The sequence below is a fragment of the Sturnira hondurensis genome, unplaced genomic scaffold (assembly GCF_014824575.4).
Source record: "Sturnira hondurensis isolate 20B ecotype Veracruz unplaced genomic scaffold, ASM1482457v3 Scaffold0000780, whole genome shotgun sequence".
Classification (NCBI taxonomy): domain Eukaryota; kingdom Metazoa; phylum Chordata; class Mammalia; order Chiroptera; family Phyllostomidae; genus Sturnira; species Sturnira hondurensis.
The window spans coordinates 11,087,953-11,104,517 of record NW_028073411.1 but is presented as its reverse complement, the minus strand read 5'-3'; the positions used below and the strand labels follow the sequence as shown (position 1 = coordinate 11,104,517).

The 16,565-nt window shown below is 49.0% G+C and overlaps 1 protein-coding gene across 1 annotated transcript in view; it reads right to left on the bottom strand.

The window, feature by feature from the left end:
• TAPT1 (transmembrane anterior posterior transformation 1) overlaps nt 1–16,075 on the bottom strand; it is a 54,915-nt gene extending 38,840 nt beyond the window's left edge. Inside the window, exons 1-2 of the mRNA XM_037045496.1 lie at nt 15,827–16,075; nt 4,485–4,615 (exon numbers count right to left, since the gene is read on the bottom strand). Of these exons, the coding sequence (XP_036901391.1) occupies nt 4,485–4,615; nt 15,827–16,028 (333 nt within the window). The 5' untranslated portion in view covers nt 16,029–16,075. The remainder of the gene's footprint in view (nt 1–4,484; nt 4,616–15,826) is intronic.
• Between the last annotated feature and the right edge of the window lie 490 nt (nt 16,076–16,565).

Genomic DNA, 16,565 nt, shown 5'->3' with positions numbered 1-16,565 from the left:
CACAAGGCCCTAAACGGGCAGCCTGCCTATGACCTGCGCACCTGAGATGAGAAGCTAAGGCACTGAATGTTGACCTCACCCATTCCCCTGTGTGACAGTAACCTTTCTCTCGTTCAATAGTAACAATAGTTTATACTTAAAAATAACACTATTCTATACCTACAGCAATACCTCTACCTTACACCTCACAAATTTAAAGCTAAAAATAAAAATTCACTCGATTCTTAAGACAACTAAATAGTTCTACTTAATACTAATCAATTGAATTCAATTTTTTAAAAATGTATTAAATAACTATAATGTACAAAGCACGGTAACAATGAAAAAAGGGATTGCCAAAAAGCATAAAATTATAACGTAAAAAAGCCAAACATATATTTTCATTTTAGTTTTAACTTTTGTGATAGGCAAGGTTACATAAACACATGTAACCACAGGAAAAAAGTAATTTTGATAAAAGGCTTCTTAACGATCACAACGCACATCTGACATGTGTTCAGCATGAGGAGTAAGTCAGAGGTACATACACCAACCCATCAATTTGAACTTGCAGGGAGATCACGCACATGGAGAGATGTGGGGGCTGCCTTGCTCCTCCCGTTTCCAGCCCATGTGGGTCTCGGCCACACCAGTGTTTCGAAAGCATGGCTCTGGGGGTGGCTAATGCCATTACCGTTCCCAGGGTGTCTCCTCTTCTGGTGGAAAAGCACAACGCTCACTGTCCTCACCCCCAGGCAGCTGGGGACAGCTGTGTTGACTCCGTTTGGTCAGTGAGACTGGAGCAGAAGGAAGACTGCTGGGAAAGCTCTTAATTCTTTACAAAAGGGACAGTCAGAGAGGCGGCGCTGTCCCCTCTCCTTTTCTTTCTGATGATGAAGCAGAAGCAATGCCTGAGGTGGCAGCCGTCATCTTTCTATTAAAAGGCAACAAGCAAGGGACCAAAACCAAACTTGCCAACGATGGCAGAACAGAGAGAGAAAAGAGGCTTGAGTCCTTGCTGGCTACATTCACCCGCAGAAACAACCGAGCGCTCCTTCCTTCAGACTCGCTGAAAAAGGCTTATCTGTTTAAGCCACTGCCAGGCATTGTTTCACCCACAGCTGAAAGGACTCCTGAGAAAGCTATTTCAGGAGTTTTCCTCTCGAAGCCAGTCTAAACTCCTCACTCAGTCTGACCACTTCGAGTGGCCCGGACCCACCCTGTCCTTGCAATGTGCCTGTCCTTTCTCGTAGGGACCTAGCAACTTCCGTACCCGGGTCTTCCTAATACACCCACTCCTCATGCACCTGCACGCGCCCTACGATGCACAGACAAAACTTCCCCCTTTTTCTCATCCCCTCGCCACTACCTTCACCAGTCTTCAGCCTGTATCTCTGTACTTCCACAGTGTAGAAGTACCTGGAACACAGTAAGTGTTCAAAAGGACGACAGGGGAAATAAATAAATAAATAAATAAGTGAATCAGTGCTCTGTAGTTCTCTAAATCAGCAGGTATATATACTAGGCTATTTTAGAAGACTCTGATGAGCATTTTTTGGTACTAGTTCCTGCAGTTCGAGATTCGCACAGATGTCAAAATTAGCCCTTGGACAAAAACCTGGGATTTGTTTATACTAATAAACAGGTTCAGTAAAAGACACTGAGTTGACCTTTCTCTTCACTTTGAAGTGTAAACATTAGTTACATGTCTTATAGTATTTACAATCCCTGCAGAAGCAAAGTGCTCTGTAATTACCAAGTTCTTCTCCCTCAAAAGGCTCGGTGAAATGTCATAACATTTACCAAAAACAGGAACAAAACCGTAAGGCATTATGTGTTAGAATAGACAAGGGAAACCAATACAAAATAATTTAGATGAACATGAAAGTCCTGAGAGCCTCCTAACTCTTACAATGAAAGCCTGAGGTGGGACGCTACTCCTGTAAAATACAGGCTCTTGGGGAATCCGAGTGAATTCATGCTGTTATGAAAGATATTTAAGCCTGGAATTAACCTGAAATCCACCTTTCCTCTAGGTTTCACTTAGTCTTAGCAGTTAAGAAGAAATTGCTGTAATCTGAAACATATGACTTCCTTTCATGTATTTTAAGCAATAAAGCTTTTAGAATGTTGCTCCAAGAGACCAAATCAAATTTCCCTAAATTGGCCTAAGCCCAAAACCCTCTTTCATAGGAAAAAGGATTAGAAAATTGTAACAGCTGAGCATGAACAGAGTTAACACCACTTTTCTCACAATAGATACTTCGCATACATACAAATGGAACCAAAGTTTCACAGGAAAAAAACCCCACCACCACCACCTTTAGCACAGCCAATGCATTCTAACACTTTGCCTTTTTTAAAAAAGTGCTAATTGATTTGCAACTTCCCATATGCATCACCCATCAGCGGCCCCGTAAGGGAACACAGTCTGACAAACACTAACCCGTAAGTCTTATCCAGACCTGCAGGCATTTTCCCCAGAAGACAACCTAATACACCACGACACACGAGATGCTTACAAGTTTCTCTGAGAAAGCTGCTCAGAAACCTGCTTGTTATTTCCTTGCTGCCAAGGAACCTGCCTCTGATGAGGGCACGGAACTTCGGAGGGATGTGCCACCCCTCGTTATTTCTGGCAAGGGACGGGTAATGAAAAGGGTCAGACACCTCGGCTGTGCCTGGGCGGCAAATCCCCTGGGTGAGGCCTCGGGGTGTAGGCAAATCCCTCTGTGCTCTCCCAGGAGCGCAAGGCGCCCCAGAGCTGCTCAAACTGGGGAAGAAAACAGTCCCCCTGGAGAGAGCAGGTGGGCAAAACTGAGGGTGGCCGGCCACGCAGCCCTGTGTGGGAACACAGCCCCAGCAGACCACCCCACCACGGACTGCCTCTGCAGGGCCCCGGCACTTCCCTCCCACCACCTACTAGTGAAGGAAAAGTGAGCCCTGCTTTNTGCTCTCCCAGGAGCGCAAGGCGCCCCAGAGCTGCTCAAACTGGGGAAGAAAACAGTCCCCCTGGAGAGAGCAGGTGGGCAAAACTGAGGGTGGCCGGCCATGCGGCCCTGTGTGGGAACACAGCCCCAGCAGACCACCCCACCACGGACTGCCTCTGCAGGGCCCCGGCACTTCCCTCCCACCACCTACTAGTGAAGGAAAAGTGAGCCCTGCTTTTCAAAAAGTGTTTTAAGAAAAATACAAGAATTTTGCATGTGAAAGAAACACGACCCTCCCCCAACAAAGTCTTAAATCAACTCCAACACACAAAAGGAAGGTGCTGCAGAGCACGCCCCACACACTCACCCTTCTCATGGACCAGCCCCTCGGCTCCTGCCCAGAAGAGCAAGAAGAGCAACAGCGGAGTAACAACCCAGCACACGCAATGATCCCCACTGCAGGCAACAAACGCACTGCCCACTGCGGCGCGTGTTCTCTCCCAGAACCCGCGCTTGTGCCCAGCTCTCTGCAGCTCCCCCTAGTCTGGACCTTCCCGAAGCTTCCGCACGGGACACACAAGAACCTACCTAAAGCAACGCTTCTCCATCTGTCACTCCACACCTGCCCCACTCGGGTCCTACCACGGAGCTGACAGACTGTCAGACACAAAGGAACACCCACCAAGCCGGATGACCCTTCCTCCTCCCTGTCCACCTCGCCTCTCGGTGCTGCAGCACAGGACGTCACTGTACCAGAGGATGTCACTGCTACGCAGGATGAAGCAAACCAGCAAGGCCCTTCTGACAGCCACTCTCCCCGAGAGTATTACCCTAAGATAGTGACTGAACTGCAAGCCTTATGTTACCACAGCTACAAAAACACGTTTCCCACGACGAAAGTGAACTTGTGTCTGAATTCTTCCCTTGCAGTAAGAAATTTTAGAGGTGCTCAGAGTCGCCACCTCTAGCAACACAGAGGAAGCAGTGGCCTCCCTGTCCTGTCTGCAGGTCTCCGCCTGGACAGACCGAGATGCAACCGAGGGAGCGTGGAGAGTGAGGACTCAGGGCTGTGACGGCCATGCTGACCCCATGACGTGACACTTCACAATGAAGGTCAATGCAGCCACCTTCTTCTGGAAGAGACTGTCATTTATGTTTTCAAACATGAGGGTTTTGTGAGAAACCGAGACCTTCACAAAGGTGGTAATTCAGTAATTCGTGATGCCGAACGGAAAAACGAGCTGCTCCCAGGAAAACCAAACTGAAGAGAACGGGGGCAGAGCTTGCCTCTGGGAAGAGCGGTCTGGGGCGGGGGGGCACCGATGGAAATGGGGTGGTTTTCATAGGAAGCACAAGTTGAGAATCACTGGATCTCACACTGAAAATACACTTGTTTAAGCTTCTTCCTGTACGGAAATTCCTACTCCCCCATTGATATATTTAATTACTTAGGATAACATTTCCAATGATTTAAAAACTCAACTCAAGCTATTCACTACTTTTGCTTTTTTTTGGTATGATTAACACATTGGCATTAACTTTTAAAATGATGTCTGGTAATAGAAAAAAAGGTACCTTTTCCAATTCTCTTGGTATTCGCATACAAGTGTACACTCTTTCTCTTCTTTCTGTATACTTGGCCTCGTTATGTTCGAGAAAGTACCCTCTTGTAAGTTCGGCACTGAGGAACCTCAACAATGAAAGCTCTACAGGAGAAGAAAATGACACAAAACAAAAGAACAGTATTTATCAAGGAACTTACATGCTAGCTCGGGCCATAGGTAATACATTTCAGTAACAATGACAGATTAAAATAAAGTCATCTATAATTCTGTACCCAAAACTGAACTGTGCATAAATCACTAGCAAACACTGTTCAGAAAACTGCTGCTCTGTGTGGTATAAACTGAAAACTGAACAGAAATACAGAAGGAAAAATTACTATGAGCTGGAATATTTGGAAAAGTATTTTGCAAGAGCCCAGCCCTGGGTCTTATCAGTTAAGCATAAAGGATTATGAAGGCAGGAGAAACAGGCACACAGCAAGTGTATATAAAGTGGATGAATGGATACACACACACACACACACACACACACTCTCTCTCTCTCTCACACACACACACACGTTTTTTTTTAAAGGAAGTCAAGTCACCTAACAGGCACTGCTTCGGTCCAAGAACTATCCTGGGTGAATGACATGGACACTGGTACGGCTTCTTCAGCGTCGCAGGTCCTGCAGAGGATGCCTAAGACATTTCCTAGGTGAAGGCTTACCAATGCGATGCTAATCACAGTGGGGGGGGGGGGGAAGACACTTTGTCCTCAAGGTCCTATTAGCTGGTGTAATAATCTGAGACACACCAGTAAGAGAAAATGACCAAATTCAATTATCTACATACATGTGGGAACCCCTGCATACATGAGAGGCTCAGAGACATAAAGGGGAAGGTGAGATATATAAGACATTCCGAGCTAGGGTTCAGGTGAGGTACTTCGGGGTTTTGGGAGGTAACTGCGCATGTTCAATAATTATGAGTTTGCCCCGCCACGTAGACAGCTTAAAAGTATTTCTGGTGGTAACTCTTATCATGAGCCAAGTGACGAATTTAAAGTCTTCTAGATGGTTGGGGGCAGGGGGGCACTTGGGGGAAGGGGACAGAAGTTTCTACTGAGCCCACAGGGTCTTGGCTGCCTTTAGCTCAAAACAATCTCTATCTCCTGAGGCACACACCCCTTAGGCTAGCTCGTTCTGAACCCCCGACTACACTGGATCATACAAAGTCGGATTTCGGATCTGAAAGACCTCCTCCCACTCTCCTTGGCTCTTCCCTTCAGCCCCTGGTTCCTCTGTTCCTCCAGAACAGATCCAGCCCGAGTCACCTCGTCTCAGACGAGCAAAGTAAGGCCAAAGGGGGTTAGCAGTTGACAGTGGGCTATGGCTCATCCACTTGAGATGAGAAGCCAGGCAGTCAACGCCCACCCCAGCCGCTTCCATCCTGTCACACACTCCCCGGCAGCAGCCCACCACCTCGGTGACCCTCAGGACCCTGACTTCTCACACTCTCCCCTACTCACACCCCCCAGGGGGCTGAACTCTCTCCCAAAACTCAGGATACCAAAGGATTCAAACTGTCCTCTTTGCTCCAAGCTGGCCTTCTGGTCCCTTTACCAGATGCAGTACTGGTGTTTCCTCCCGAAAACGACAAAGAGGGACGGTGATTTCGTGTACGTTTATCTGCCTAAGGAGCTGAGTCTTACGGGAGAGCTAAGTCTGCACGTATGCGGAAACGAGCAGAAGCCCTTCGGAAGACTCAGGGGCAGACTTATGGACTGCCGATGGGCCTAAACAGCTTACTTCCTCTAGCACTTAAACAGATCGCTAGTTCTCTGAGCATCAAGTCCAATGGCTTCCTTATGTTTAGATGTTATTCCAAAAGAATAATAATCGTTGCACACACATTTCTTCAATACCAGGTTTATAATCTGCGTGGAAGCTACCCGGGACTGGAACAGATGGAGAGAGGGGCAGGCCCCCTTCCCCTGCAGCCCAGCGGGAGGTGGGCTGCACTGTCCAGTGCACTGTGAGCATCAGACTTCCAGGAAACGGACAGTGGACGTGCACAAGGCGGGCACTCCACTGTCCACACAAACAGACATTCGATGGAAAGGCCTCAGTGTAATCTCGTCCGTGTAGAGGGCAACTTTGGGTGAGGAACTTTCTAATCTGCTGTGGGCTGGCTAAAACCAGAACAGGGTCTGCCTTCTGAGGGGAGAAAAGAAAGCCTTCGAGCGCCAACGAGAGAAGCCAAAAACGGCCCTCATACTCTGCCCAGTGGACTTCTGATCAGAGACAAGGGCGTCCCAGTTGGCAGGTGTCTATAAATACCAGTTGTCTCGAGTATGAGCCGAGAAGCAGCAGAACACACAGAAAGCGGAAGCGACTGCACTCAGACGAATTGTCACGGATGCCAGGGAGATGGGAGCCACTTCTCCGAACCTGAGTGGCACCTGCTCTGCAGCGTCCATGCCTCCCCACCTCCCCTCCCCCGACGCACTCCTCTCTCTCCTGTGGCCGACTTTTCCGTCCTAAGCTTCTTTGGCAGGTCCTCCTCCTCTGCCTCACCCTTACATGTTTGCTTTTCGGTGCTCTATGCACCGGGTCCCAGCAGGCTGGTATTTGCGAGTGCATCCTCAGTTACCTTCTCTTTCTGTTTTTCCCTGCACACACCCTCCTTGGACAGCCGTAGGTTCTAACCATTCTCTCAATCCCAAAGCCACCGTATCTTTAGCTCTGACCCCTGAGCCTGGACCCATGTTTCTAACGGCCTCCCGGGCAACTCCACCTGGAAATCCCACAGATGCCTTTACCTGCAGAGCCAAGTTCAGTGGCTCCCACACGCTACCCTGCCACCCCACTCCACCCCACTCCACCCCACCTGCAGCCCCGCTGCAGCTCACGCCATCAGCAGACAGTTCTATGCTAGAAGCTCAGCGCCGATTCTGACCCTGTCTCTCCCCTCTAACCAAGCCCTAGTGACTCTTGCTAGGAAACACTGCACCTCCCCTCCCTCCCACACTCCAGCCTCACTGCAGGCCCATCCTCTCTCCCCAGGTTGCTGCAAGAGCTTCTGGACATGTGCCCTCCTTCCATCTGCCCGCCCCTCAGCCCTGCCCTGGCCTCGCAGAGAGTCAGCAAGCTCACACACCAGGGACACCCTTCGGTGGCTCTTCATCACCTCTAGGTAAGGTCCTACCTCTCAGCAGTGAGGACACCGATCCCTTACAACTTGGCCACTGCCATCTTTTCAGTCATGTCTCACACCTGCCTGCCCCGGATCTCTAGGTCACACATCTCCAGTTGCACCACGTTTCGTTTCTGGCAAACACCTCCCTCCGCTCACACTGTTCCCTGGAGGAGAACCCCCTGCTGGCTTTCTGCAGGCGAACAGGCACAGACCTGGCCGGCTCTGTGAACCCACCTCCCCTGCTCAGTTCCCACAGCCTTACCCTTGCCTAGGCTTCCCTGGCCCTTTTCTATGCACTTTCTCATCCGGCTTTCTGTTTTACTTTTGTGCCCTCTGGGCATGGCATTTAATAGGTGCTCAACAAATGCTTGCTAAAGTGACATATGGATCAGAGATAAGGAAGGAGGATCACAGAGATGTGTGGCAGAGGACGAAAACAGGATCAGAATCCAGAAGAGGAAGAGGCAGAGATACCAGACTCTGGAGAAGAGGGCCTGGGACCAAGACAGAATTGTCTGAGATGGGGAGCAAGCCAGGAAAACGTGAACAGCTCCTGGTGCCTCAGTGGGCACAGCAGCTACTGAAGACGAGGGGCTTCTGCTGTGTGTGTGTCTAAGTAACTGTCGAGGGAGACCCAGTCGGTACCTGAACTTCCACCCCAATGCAGTCACGGCCAGAGAGGGCCCAGCGTGTGCAGGCGAGACTCACACCACACACAGGAAGCGCAGGGCGGGAAGCTGGGCAGCATGCTAGTGTGTCTGCCGTGCTAAGGAGAGATGCTGAGCCTTGACCATGATAAGAGTTCTGTGATGGCCCACAGAGAAAGCACGGGATGAGAAGTCAGCAGAAGGGGCCCTGGCACCAGCTCTGCCACACCACAGTCCTGACCCTCACCACACTATGACCCTGCTCGTCATAGAGTTCCACTTCACAGAAGGGAAACTGAGGCTTAGAGCAGTTTGTAACACCTGGTGCATGCCTGTCTTCCCCATGGGATTGCGGAAGGACCTGGAGCGGGTTTCTGTGAAAGCACAGGAAAACCACAAAGCGTGCCATGCATGCTCAGTGACTTACTACTAATTCCCTAAGATCTGCACAGTAACCGCTTCTAGCTGGCGGCTGCTTCATGCTCATCGATGCTACTTCTACAACTCCGTTTCTGTGGATAAAAGGTAATCTGACGAGCAACTTCCATAAACTGTATGACCTGCATAACACTTTTCTGCAAAAGTTTTACAGCACAAACCTCGCAAAGTGTTTCACTATATTATAAATAAAACAGTGCTGTCAGGATTCCACCTCCAGAAATGCACAAACTTCAGTTACAAACACCAATTTACACTCCACAATGAGGAATTCAAAAATAAGCCCTTAAAAATCAAATGATAATAACACACTGAGTGCACGACTCTCAAAACTATGAGACAGGGCCTACTGTGACGTCCACTTTCTAGAGGAAGGAACCAAGGTGCATTCAGGAAGCAAGCGGCAGAGGTGGATTTCAAAGACCAAGCTGTTGATCCCTGACGTGTGTGCTTTCTGACACTCGATTATTTTGACTATCACTGTCTTGTGCTTCTGTAAACAGGCCACCGTGCTCTTTCTGGACAACCGGGACCTCCTCCACCCTGCCTGGTCTGTGCTCCCACAGCCCCAGGTTAATTATGAGAAGTCACACGGTTAACCAGCCGGCTCCCTGCCAGCCCTGGAGGAACCATGTACCCGCGGTCTTCCCGATGTCCAGCCTCCAGTGGGTTCTGACTCTAAGGGTAGCGTTTGTGTACAAGTAATACCATACTAATGGGCTTGGGCAAGAATTTGAGATACATTAAAGCAACACTAACAAAAGAACCAAGTTTCACCAGTGAAATACTTTAAAAGCTTCCTTCTCCCACCCTCCTGGAACACTGGCCCTATTTAAGGGATCAGAGGCCCCCCTCTTTATGGCAAGAGGCAGTTTATGAAGGTCTTACACACACTGCTTCATAAAATCCTCACAATTCTGAGAGCTGCGGAGAGCAGATAATGGTGTTCGCATTTTGGAAATGAAGACACTGAGGCTCACAAAGGTTAAGAGACTGGCCCAAAGTCACTGAAAAGTTAAGGGGAAAATTGGGAACAGGACCTGCATCTTTGAACCCCAAGCCCGGTGTGCCCTCTCCCCTATCCCATAATTATCACCAATCACCATCTGACAGTCTCACGAGAGAAGATGACCTGGCAGTCCCCTGGCTCTGGCCCATCAGGAAGAGCCCCGTGACAAACACTGAAGACGAGGAGCAGCTGGCCCTGTGGCCTGAGACACTAAATGAGCCTCTCCCTGGCCGTGGACACTCTCTGCAGGATGCTACTTAACCTGCCGTCCCAAAGTGTAGCTCCATTTCCAGGCTTGTTTTCTTAAACATGGTCTGCTAGCGTTCTACAGACTTACCTGAACTTCCTTGTCCTGTGATATGGGGTACGGGTAGCCGACTAGTTATTCAGGAAGTTTGTTAAAGTTCTTTAACCTGTGGGTACCACCCTTCGAGAACTCTGCTGGCTAAGTGTCCCCTACTTTTTCCGCACTGCAGCGGCATTTTATTTCTTCTGAGCAAAAGTCACTCTCATCTGTTATGGAGGAATTTCTTCCAAAACAGAATAAGACCTATATTGATTTTTTGAACAATGACTTAACTTTTTAGATGCCAACCAATTTTAGTTCATTTGCCCAATTCTCACCAAGAAGAAATATCACTGAGTAAAAGTCTTTTAAAAATAGAAGTATTTTACCATTTAATTATATTAACAAATGCTTCTACTTTAGAAGAAATCAGTTTTGCCAATTGTGAATATTTACTACAAGGAAGATGACAACAATCATAAAGCCAAATCAATCTGTCCAGAGTGTTCTTAATCAATATGCATCTCCTACCACAGAAATGGTGAGATCCAGTATCTTAAACTGAGAAAAAGTATACTAAAAACTGTTTCTTCCTCATCCCTAAAAGAAAAAAATATTATCTTAAATTATCTACCGGAATAAAAATAAGCAGCCAGGGTAGAAAAGTGTTAATTGAAAGTAATGAGTAATCACAACATATTCATATACTCAGTAGCATGTCTAAATATATCTTTCTTAAAATAGCTCCAACCATTAAAAATATGGAATGTAATACTGGTTAACTGTTACAAAATATTATGAGACATGCAAATCTCCAGTCTTAAATAATGTAAAACCTTAATAAGCTTTACTAAGGTCACACTGAAACAGTCAACGTAAGTTTATTACACAAAACAGAGGCTCGCCCTTGTCAAGAAAGGAAGTAAAGAATCTAACCTAACCAGGAATCAACACAACAGCGATTCCGCCCTCGGAAGTGAAATAAGTAAAGGTACCATTCCAGTCTTTAAGACCTCAAGCTGTTTAAATTTAGGGAAGTAAGGAATAGGCAGATTATTTCTAAGTTTATAACATTATTCCAACAGTCAGTGCTACAGACCCTTTCCGAAGGCCTCTTTCATGCAAGCAGTCCCCGAACGCAGCCACAAAGAGCCACTGGGGCGAAGTTACAGGATTATAAAGGTCAAGATATCACACTGGTCAAAGACCGGCGCGAACAACTCTTCCCTGCTCGTCTGGTTTACAGGCACCACTCAGGTAGAGCAAGTGAGAGTTTTAAAGGCAGAGCAAGGGTTTGTCAGAAGAGAAGTTAACTGTACCGCATCTGTGGTTACTCCAAGTAATTTCGCAGTCAGTTTTACTCGTACTTTCCCTTGTAAATGAGAAGTCAAGCATTGATTCTAGAGCATAATTTCAGAATCACAGCCTTTAATCATCCATTAGAGTAGGTTTGGGGCCCCAGAGATAACTACATAAGATACTATATGGAGAATGAGGACTAGTTAACTGAAAACATATTTTAACAAAAACGTTATCTGTAAGAACTTGAGTTTTTAATTACACAAAATAAGAGGGGGAGTGCACACAGTAAAAACCTCTGTCCCACTTGAAATCTTTTATGGGAGATGCTTGAAAAGGAGATCTTGGCTTTTCTGGGCTTCAGTCTTTCTTCCTGCCACTGCTCATTGTTACGAAGGGAAAGCTGACGGTCTGGGATGGGTACAGGCAGGGAAGAGAAGCAAACTAGAAGGGCTACAAGCTTAAACTGGGGGAGTGAAGAGTTGCCATTTAAAAAGGAAGAAGCACGGGCCCCACTCTCCTGTTACAACCAGAAACACTACTGTCCATCACACCCTTCTTTGGGCTCTGTTTTTATGAGCAACACCCCTCCTGCCACCCACTCCGGCACCTGCACTGGACAGGTGCTGTGTGCCCTCACCTGCAGGTGACACTCACTTATTTTGCACCAAGCCTCCCAATGGAAAGTCTCCGCCGTCACTGTAGCCAAGTGAGGCACTTCAGACACTACTCAGTGGTGGAGCTGGGATGCACGCCCAAGTGTGTGAGGCAAGCCTAGAGTCAACTCGGGGACTCAACAACCGACCCGGCCAAGAACACATTGCCCAATTCCGAGCCCAAGGTTGCCTGGCCAGACCTGGATTCCTAAACGGGAACATGGCCACACAGAAACTCTCCCATTTAGAACTTCCACAGACCAGTCACGTGGGGAACACGCACAACAACAACCTAAGATGCGCCCAATATCTGCTCTTACATCAAAAAGGACAAGAGTAGAGTCTGAGAGCCACAGACAATTTTCCCCAACACGTGTCATTTGTAACAGTTGTCTGTATAAATATGTTGCTGGTCTACTCATTATAACTACACCAGTGAGAGAACTTGCCTTTTGTTTGTACCATCACCGCTAAGAAGGTCTTATCAAGTAGGAAGAAATTATCAGTCATATTTTCACTTGTACATTACTTCCTCTTTCTGTCATTCATTTAGGCAGTTAAACATTTTTTAAAAAAGGACAATAGAAGGTGGCAATATTTTTAAGAGTAGGAAAAAACAAAAAAAGTGACAGATGAATCTGCAGTGCCTAATGACCACTATACCCTGAGTCCAAGATTGGTGACCATGTAAGCCCACAGTGAAAGACACAACGGCCACTGTGCGAGGGAGAATGGAAACAGGGATGAGGAGTGGGGTAGCAACTTCTAACCATGCTAAGGTGTAAGTATTAGCCCCTGAGAAAAGCTTCAGTCCAATGCTAAGCAGCATACAAATTCAAAGGAAGTTCGGAGAACCAAGTGATCAGAAGAGCTTGACAAGAGAAATGGCAAGAAAGCTTACATGGAGGTGGACGTACGTGTATGATATATATTGCCATATATACACAAACTGATACTCACATATTGAAATATATCTTCTAAACCTACAAATGAATAAGGGCAGGTATAAAAAACCATGAACCTCAAACGTTATGTTTTGAATTACTTCCCTCTGATGGGGAGGGTTCAAATAAACACCTAACCTGTCTATTCACTTCTGGAGTCTGTGGCTCTCAGGATAGGCCAACAAATATCTTATTTATAAGAACCTCAAATTCCTTTGGAGACAGGCTAAAGGGAATTTACAATTAATTACTGGTAGTTAGGCCACCAAGACACCAAAGGAGAGACAAAGGCTGCTCCAATCTGGGGAGGGGGACTGGAGTATTCGAGGTAGCACCGGAACACAAAAAATGGACAACCATCACCTTAACTGCAAGCCCCTAGGCTTGGAAGGCTGTCGATTCAGGGAGAAGCGCTTTTCGTGTGACACTAGGTGATGCCATTCATAGAGCCCCCGAGTACTCCAGGCCAGCTCCTTAGGACCGTTTTCTAAATTCTGGACAGGAGGGGAAGGAAAGGTTACAGAGCAGAGGAAAGGAACAATGCCAGAGGGTCAGAGTGAAGGTGGAAGCCAGTCAGCAGCCTGGGCTGTGAAGAATGCCTGAAAGAATGCTGATCTCCAGGGAGGATGCCCCCTACTGGCGCAGCATCAGGGTTAGAGGGTGGACACCAGCAATGGCAAGAGCCGTGGACAGGCAGAGCAGAGACAGACAGTGGGGGAAACGAATAAGGGGCTCATGTGGAGGCCCAGACGGAACATCACTGGCTGGAGACTCCAGCTGAAAACTTCCCAGATTCTCACCTGAGTCCCGATCCCCAGGGGTGGTCATGGCATCTTCCCCCACACATAACCGATGGAACTGCAAAACAGTGCGGACTACCCCAGCAATGAAAGCTGGACATGTCTCCCTGATAACGATTTTCTGCAACAATGAGTTAAAAGCCCAGCTTCAAACACGTTACACAAACCCTGCCCAGTGCTCCACGCTGATGAAGAATGGGTGTGCGGTGTGATGAAGTCTGTGGAAGTCCACAGCACCAGGCACCCTGCCCCATCCTGGAGGGGCCAGGGAAGCGGTGTTAGGAGTTATCCCAAGAGCCCAAAGTCTCGGCTACCAAAAGGCTCCTGCCAACTCTGTTTTATATGCACGCAAAAGGAAAAGAAAAAGACTTATGATGTTGCCCTTCCTGAAATTCAGAAATGTCTTAAAGAAATTACAGTGACACCCCTACATTTGTTTCTCTTTGCAGCAGTGTGCTTTCAATATTCAAGTCTAAGTAAGTAAACAGACAGCTGAGAGATTTAATACTTTGTCTTACTTAGACGCTGCCAATTCAGAAAGTAAATACTCGTGCAAACAAATGTTTAACTGACAACCAAACCAAACCAAACACAGTTGAGGATTAAGTGGTTAATTGAAAAAGACTGAACAAGGCACAGTCTGTACTTAATTTTTCAAAGACATGGACCTCTTCAAAATCTAACCTATGTCTAAGTTCTGCAAATTAGCAAATCAATCACTATATCACCACCTGATCAGTCTCGTGGCATTAAAGCGCTCTTATATTTTCAATACCCCTGTACAATCAACGTGTAAGCCTATGACTTAAACATTTATTTGCATGAACTGCCCNACAGACAGCTGAGAGATTTAATACTTTGTCTTACTTAGATGCTGCCAATTCAGAAAGTAAATACTCGTGCAAACAAATGTTTAACTGACAACCAAACCAAACACAGTTGAGGATTAAGTGGTTAATTGAAAAAGACTGAACAAGGCACAGTCTGTACTTAATTTTTCGAAGACATGGACCTCTTCAAAATCTAACCTATGTCTAAGTTCTGCAAATTAGCAAATCAATCACTATATCACCACCTGATCAGTCTCGTGGCATTAAAGCGCTCTTATATTTTCAATACCCCTGTACAATCAATGTGTAAGCCTATGACTTAAACATTTATTTGCATGAACTGCCCACAATAATGGCTAATAGAACCCTTATTGTGCACCAAAAGCAATTTGGGGGAAGAAATTTAATGAAGATACAGTTTGGCTGCTGTTCAAAACTTAGAATTACGTAACAGTTAATATGTTGTGAGCCCTCTGCATTCACTGAAACGTATATCTCAATACCCTGTTTCTTTCTTTTTAAGCCTAATATATGACGGCATTATAAACACAAGTGCGATTTTTAAAAATATTTTACAAACAAGAATGTCCGATAGCCAAAAGAAATAATAGAAAACGCTGAAAACCAGTCAAAGTAGGGTTCGCACGTGCATCTTTTCTTCTACAGCCATTTTTTTTTAAGCGGCAAAAGTTTCGTTTTTGGAAAAGTTCACAGGTTACGTTTTGAAGAGTGCTAAATACTTCTGTTCTGAGCAAAAAGTACTGAACTTCACAGCCATTACCGCACCGTTAGAGGCGGCTCGGGGAAAACTATGTGCGGGGCAACTTAACAGGTTTCTACGGCTCAAGTTCGCTTAAAATTCATAACAAAAGTCACCGTGGCTTGGAGATAATTACATCAGCCCGGAGCCTGTCAGTTTTAAGCTCCACGAGACCTGGGAGATGCTCGCGCCGGGGCGTGAGGATGGCCCAGGGTCTTTTCTGAGGACCTCCGCAGGGCAGCGGCGTGTTCCCCGGCTGCAGCCCGCTCTCGAACGCACCTGGCCGCGGGGCTCGGGGCCGCGAGGACCGCGCCCGGGGAGCTGTCAGCCGCCGCGGGAGCCTCGGGAGCCTCGGGAGCCTCGGGAGTCTCGGGAGCCGCGGGAGCGGCGGCCACCCCGCGCGCCCACAGCCCGGGCGGCCCCGGGGCGGCGGCGGCGGCCGGGCTCGTAGCGCCGCGTCCCCCGGACCCCGCGGCCTAGCGCCGTCCGCTCCCCCGCCTCACCTGCGCGGCCGCGACGCCGCTCCCGCCGCCGGTCGCTCTCGTAGAAGCCCAGCGTCTCCGTGTGCTGAGGCGCCAGCGGGGGCCCGTGACCGCTGCCGCCGCCGCGCGGCTGCTCCGCCTGGCCGCGACCGTCGCGCTCCGGGCCGTCCGCGCCGCCGCGGCTGCCTTCTCCCGGGGCGGCCGCATCGCCGACGCCCGCCATGTTCCGAGAGCAAACTAACCCCGCCGCCTCCCTCCAGCCAGCCGCCCGGCCTCCGCCTCCGGCCGGCCCCCTTCCCGCCTCGCCCCGCCCCTCCCCGGAGCCCGGTCCGCCGCCGCCGCCATCCGCGGCCCGACTGCCGGCGCGCGCCATTGGCGTCAGCGGCGCGTACGAGCCCGCCGCCGCCGCCGCCGCCGCTGCCACGGCGGCCGCCATCTTTTTCCGGATCTCGCCGGGGCGCGCCGAGGCTTCCCGCGCCGCCGCGGGCTCCGCAGTCCGGGGCCCGGTGCTGGGCTCCATGCTGCCCGGTCGTGCGGCCGGGGAGAGCGGGCGCCTCCGGGGCTCCGGGCCGGGACCCGGCGGCACCGGGCCGGCGGCGGCGGGCGGAGGGTCCGCCGAGGAGCCCCGGGGCGGCGGCCGCTGTGTCCGCTGCACTCCGTCTGCGAGGTGTCCGGCCGCCCGCCCGGGGCCCCTTTTGCAGGCTCGGTGCCCGGAGTGAGTTGGCGCCGCCGGCCCAGTCTTGGCAATGGCCGCGCGACC